This window comes from Triticum dicoccoides, chromosome 5A, assembly GCF_002162155.2.
Source record: "Triticum dicoccoides isolate Atlit2015 ecotype Zavitan chromosome 5A, WEW_v2.0, whole genome shotgun sequence".
Taxonomy (NCBI): Eukaryota; Viridiplantae; Streptophyta; class Magnoliopsida; order Poales; family Poaceae; genus Triticum; species Triticum dicoccoides.
In genome coordinates, this window is record NC_041388.1 from 263,507,921 (window position 1) to 263,513,807 (window position 5,887).

The 5,887-nt window shown below is 47.2% G+C and overlaps 1 protein-coding gene across 1 annotated transcript; it reads left to right on the forward strand.

Annotated features, from left to right (window-relative positions):
• Nucleotides 1-246: 246 nt before the first annotated feature.
• LOC119300910 (basic leucine zipper 19-like) lies at nucleotides 247-2,904 on the forward strand. Its single transcript, XM_037577812.1, has 4 exons — nucleotides 247-675; nucleotides 1,606-1,696; nucleotides 2,125-2,251; nucleotides 2,511-2,904. Exons 1-4 carry the CDS (start codon nucleotides 329-331, stop codon nucleotides 2,663-2,665), a joined length of 720 nt encoding a protein of 239 aa, XP_037433709.1. The 5' UTR covers nucleotides 247-328; the 3' UTR covers nucleotides 2,666-2,904.
• The last annotated feature ends 2,983 nt before the right edge of the window (nucleotides 2,905-5,887 follow it).

The following is a 5,887-nucleotide window of genomic DNA, read 5'->3' on the forward strand; positions in this document are numbered from 1 at the left end:
CACTAACTAACTACCATATCTCTTGCTGTCATGTAGAGTACGTACTCCTAGCACTAACTAACCACCATATCTCCAGCATCTTATTGATGCCTAGTCCTAAACACATGCATGTTGCCACGAATAATGGCCATAAAATCATCAACTTCATCCCATCTACACTAATGCAACATGCCCCCACCCTGCATGTGATGTGCACCTACACACATACCTTGCATGTGATGTGCACCGAGAGACAAAATATATACACCTCCACCTACACATCTCCTACACTTGCAGCCCACACACATAGTACACACGAAGACCCCAGCGGTGCTAGATAGCTCAAGAAATGGCGCAGCTGCCGCCGAGAGCGCCGAGCGCCGGGGAGCAGGACTGGCCGGTGGCAGGCGAGTTCCTCGGGTTCGCTGCGGCCCGGCGGGGCGTGCACCGGCGCTCGGCCAGCGATCCGGCGGCTTTCCTGGAGGCCGTGCCAATGGACCACATCCTCAGTGGCGGCGGCGGCGACGACGAGTTCGACAGGTTCGACGACGAGCAGCTCATGTCCATGTTCTCCAATGTCGACGGCGGGTGCGACAGGCCGGGCTTCATGGACACGGGAGAGGCGGAGGAGGGGGCGGCCAGCGCGGGCGCAATGGCCGCCGCGGACGGCTTCGGTGACCCCAAGCGGGTTAAAAGGTCTGTTACATTTGCTAGTACTTAGCAAATTTAATTTTTCTTTTTAGCGGAGCAAAGTTAATTTTCTTTTTAACCCTGAACCGTAGAACAATAGTTCATGTAGTATTATACCAGAGTAAACGGTAGAAACACAATCACGTTTATTTTAAACATAGAGCTCGATTTGGTTGGCGATTCTACGGCAACTGTACATTTGTTTACTGTATCTCTAGAGCCAATAATTACCGGCAGTGAATCCGTAATTTTGGTTTTACCCCAGTGAAAAAATAAATACAATTTGGGTGTTCATAAATCACGACTAGTTGTTCAAATTAACAACCCTGCAAGAAGTTGCCACTTTAAAAGCCATTTTTAAATGGAAATTTTGATTCGACTCTGCTCCTAGTCCTGGGCCGCTCTCGGCGGCTCCGGAGGGGCCCCGTCGCCACCTCCTAACCGCCACGCCCTGCCTTCGCCGCCGCCGGAGGAGGTCACCGGGCTAAGCTTTGCGACACGGAGGACGACGGCGAGGCCATGCCCTCTCGCGCGCGAGATCCCCTCCCTTCGAGATCCGCTTCTTCGGCTGCTGCCCCAACCCCAGCTGGTCCTCCGGCACATGCTACGGCCTGGCCATGCCCTGTTTAGGCGGCTGCTCCTCCAGACGGCTCGGCCCAGCCTTCCCTCATGTTGCGTGAGCTAAGCCTACTAGGTCCTCCCGACGGCTCGGCCTATGGATCACGGAGGTTGCTAGGAGTACATTTCAAGCTTGGATCTCAAATTTCAGAAAGAATCGCTCAGGCGTAAATATTACTCAAATGTGCATGCTTCGTTGTAAAACAATTACTGAAATGCGCATTCGCATTATACATTCATACTGTATCCCTTATAGTAAGCTGAATACACAAAACTCTGCGAATCTAAGTAACAAATTAGTCGGCAATTTTGTTTCAGGATATTGGCCAACAGGCAGTCAGCGCAGAGGTCAAGAGTTCGGAAGTTGCAGTACATCTCAGAGCTTGAACGCAGCGTCACCGGTCTCCAGGTATTCACTTTGCTTCTCTCGTAAACGGACCTCAACAAAGAACTACAAAAAGATATCAAAAGAATCAAGAAAATAGTCTTGCGCATACTGAATACTTCCACAATTTCTGTCTTGCATTCCCAACAAATAGTCCCTAATTTTGTGTGTGTGTAAAGAAATAAGTGTCCATGACTTCTGCATGCACCTAGAACACTCAGAGCATTTTCCATACCCATTTTTTTTTCAATATTGTTTGCTATTCTTTTTCAAATTTACTGTTCATTTGGGAGTGAATGAGCTCAGTCTCCAAGAGCAATTACCAAGTTTTTCACTATTTCTCGAGATAGTTCAGAGACCACAAAAAGAGATTTTTCCCCGCAAAAAAGAAACAAAAAGGGAATTTTAACCATTGAAATCCCAAATTTTGATTGGCCGTTTACTTGGTTCAGATGGAGGTGTCAGCACTCTCTCCCCGCGTGGCCTTTCTAGATCATCAGCGGTCATTATTGACCGTCGGCAACAGCCATCTCAGGCAAAGAATTGCCGCCCTTGCACAAGACAAGATCTTCAAAGATGGTACCGAACCTTCCTGCCCATTTAAGCTAATTTATCCGTTTCTCTATGATAAATATGGGCTCCAGTGCCATCTTTTTTGTCAGGCACCAACTAGCACACCAAAAGACTGTTAATTTGAACAAAATGCAAATAATGTTTTGATGCAAACAGGTTTACTGAATGAAAATAAACATTCTGCAAAATAATTTATTTGATTGACTCCTAGTTAAGCAAAGCCATCCGGTGTCTTGTTTAAACTCATCCCAAAGTTGCAATGCAGCTCATCAAGAGGCACTCAAAGAGGAGATTGAGCGACTACGGCAGCTGTTCCACCACCAGAAGATCAAGGCCACAGGCGGCACAGACATGGCCACGGCCGCCTCAATGCAAGCCAAGCAAGAGCTCCTTATGTGTGAGGGAGCCGCGATGCGATAACACAACATGGCGCAACCAGCCTTTTTGTGGTGACTTTTTCCTTTCACTCTTGTCGATTCATCGTGTGGAAACACACCAATGTTACTAGATTATTTGTGCAGTTTGACATGTTCATTGTTTTTGTTTTTTGATGTTCACTCATCCCTACCGATAATTGTGTTGGGATGGGAAATTGTCGTAGATATATTGTTTGAACCATCCTTACATTTGTGTTGGTAAAGATATTTTCATTACATTTATTTGGTCTTCGGTGTGTGGGAAACAATTTTTTTCTATAAAGGACACATCTATTGACTATAAAAGTCGCATCAAGATGACAAACAGAATGAACACACACCCAACCTATGCATAATTATGATGACACAACCAACACACAAAGAAAGAAAGTCTGACGCCCCCGATTCAATCGTACACTAATCATACACGCAAACGTATACGATCCAGATCAGAGACTCATGGGAAGATATCACAACACAACTCTAAACACAAAAGAAAGTCATACATGCTTCATATTACAAGCCAAGGGCCTCGAGGGCTCGAATACATAAGCGAGTCAGCGGAAGCAACAATATCTGACTACAGACATAAGTTAAACAAGTTTTTCCTTAAGAAGGCTAGCACAAACATCAACGATCAAAGAGGCAAGGCCTCCTGCCTGGGACCTCCTAACTACTCGTGGTCGTCGGCGGTCTCCACGTAGTAGCATCCGTCGCCGGTGGCTTCTGGCTCCAGGGGTCCACCATCTGGTTGCAACAACCAGAAAGAAGAAAGAATAGGGAAAAGGGGGGAGCAAAGCAGCCGTGAGTACTCTTCCAAAGTACTCGCAAGCATCAGATCTAAACTAAGTATGCATTGGTATCAAATGGAAGGGCTGTATCTATGGACTGAACTGCAGAATGCCAGAATAGAGGGGAAAGGCCTGGCCTATCGAAGACTAGCATCTTCAAGCAGCTCCAAGCATCTTGCAGCATGTAGAAGAGTAAAGAATGGCGGTTTATAATTAACAAACATGTTGTAGCATTAATGCCCAGAGATCCTTCCTCGACTCCCTGCGAGAAAGCAATCCCGGAGCCACATATCTCAAGTATCCATTTCTAGTTGTAATAGATCGGGATATAAGTCTGGACGTCCGTTACCGTGGACACGGTTATTAATAGATAAACTTCCCTGCAGGGGTGCACCACGTTTTCCAACACACTTGATTACTCTGGCCGGACACACTTTTCTGGGTCAATGCCCGTCCTCGAAAGATCAACACGTCGTAGCCCTACCTAGGCTCAGCAGAGAGGTCCCCGCGGGTCTACATCCTAAGCACTCCGGGGTCTGGGCCCATCGCCCGTTGCACTCCGGGTCGTTGCGAGCAGGGCGGGTCCAAGCTCCACCTCTACATGGATGGTGCCGGCCCAGTCATGCCGCAATGCTGAACTGGACTTCTAACAAAGCTTCGGTTGATACTACGTCGTCGAGGCCCATAGCTATTCTCGCGTAGTGGTTAGTGCGTAAAGACCAAGGCTAAATACCCAAACCATAGTGTATTATTAGCTTGCGGAGACGAGCAGAGACTCACAATCGATGTGACCCTGTCACCCCGTCTCGTGGACTTACGGCAAGGGCCCAGAATGCCCGGCCGTGCCACGTAATTATCTTGCGGGTGCTCTCCGGGCCCGCCCGACTTTCACCAAGGTCTCAAGTAAAGTCAAGGTAACCGTGTGTCCAAACATCAAGGGGAAAACCCGAGGAATCACCCTCGGTGGATTCCACTCGATGTAATCATCAAGGTGAACGTAAGAGGAACCACCATCGAGGTTTACACTTGAGGGGTTGCACGACAGAGTCGTATCGGAAGTGGTTAAGGAGGAATATGAAGGAAATATGCCCTAGATGGAATAATAAAGTTGTTATTTATATTTCCTTATATCATGATAAATGTTTATTATTCATGCTAGAATTGTATTAACCGGAAACTTGATACATATGTGGATACATAGACAAAACACCGTGTCCCTAGTAAGCCTCTACTAGACTAGCTCGTTAGTCAAAGATGGTTAAGTTTCCTAACCATGGACATGAGTTGTCATTTGATAACGGCATCACATCATTAGGAGTATGATGTGGTGGACAAGACCCATCCATTAGCTTAGCATAATGATCGTTAAGTTTTATTGCTATTGCTTTCTTCATGACGTATACATATTCCTTTGACTATGAGATTATGCAACTCCCGAATGCCGGAGGAACACCTTGTGTGCTATCAAACATCACAACGTAACTGGGTGATTACAAAGATGCTCTACAGGTGTCTCCAAAGGTGTTTGTTGGGTTGGCATAGATCGAGATTAGGATTTGTCACTCCGAGTATCGGAGAGGTATCTCTGGGCCCTCTCGGTAATGCACATCATGATAAGCCTTGCAAGCAATGTGACTAATGAGTTAGTTATGGGATGATGCAATACAAAACGAGTAAAGAGACTTGCCGGTAACGAGATTGAACTAGGTATTATGATAACGACGATCGAATCTCGGGCAAGTAACATACCGATGACAAAGGGAACAACATATGTTGTTATGCGGTTTGACCGATAAAGATCTTCGTAGAATATGTAGGAGCCAATATGAGCATCTAGGTTCCGCTATTGGTTATTTGCCAGAGATGTGTCTCGGTCATGTCTACATAGTTCTCGAACCCGTAGGGTCTGCACGCTTAACGTTCGATGACGATTTGTATTATGAGTTATGTGATTTGATGACCGAAGTTTGTCCGGAGTCCCGAATGAGATCACGGAAATGACGAGGAGTCTCGAAATGGTCGAGAGGTAAAGATCTATATATTGAAAGGCTATATTCGGACATCGGAAAGGTTTTGAGTGGTTCGGGTATTTTTTTGGAGTACCGAAGAGTTACGAGAATTCGCTGGGGAAGTATTGGGCCTTCATGGGCCTTAGTGGAAAGGAGAGAAGGGCCACAAGGGGAGGTCACGCCCCCCATGGGCTGGTCCGAATTGGACTAGGAGGGGGCGACGCCCCCCTCCTTCCTTCTCCCCTCTTCCTCCTTCCCTTCTTCACCTAGTTGGAATAGGAAAGGGGGGCCGAATCCTACTTGGACCGGGAGTCCAAGTAGGACTCCCCCCTTTGGCGCGCCCCCTCTAGGGCTGGCCTCCTCTTCCCCCCTCCTTTATATACGTGGGAGGGGGGCACCCCAAAGGCACACCAAGTCTTCTCTTAG

Excerpts from the sequence above, each read along its gene's own strand:
- LOC119300910 (XM_037577812.1), top strand. The coding sequence starts at position 329 with ATGGCGCAGCTGCCGCCGAGAGCGCCGAGCGCCGGGGAGCAGGACTGG. Across the intron at positions 676-1,605 it reads GACCCCAAGCGGGTTAAAAG|GATATTGGCCAACAGGCAGT; the intron begins GTCTGTTACATT and ends ATTTTGTTTCAG. Across the intron at positions 1,697-2,124 it reads GCAGCGTCACCGGTCTCCAG|ATGGAGGTGTCAGCACTCTC; the intron begins GTATTCACTTTG and ends TACTTGGTTCAG.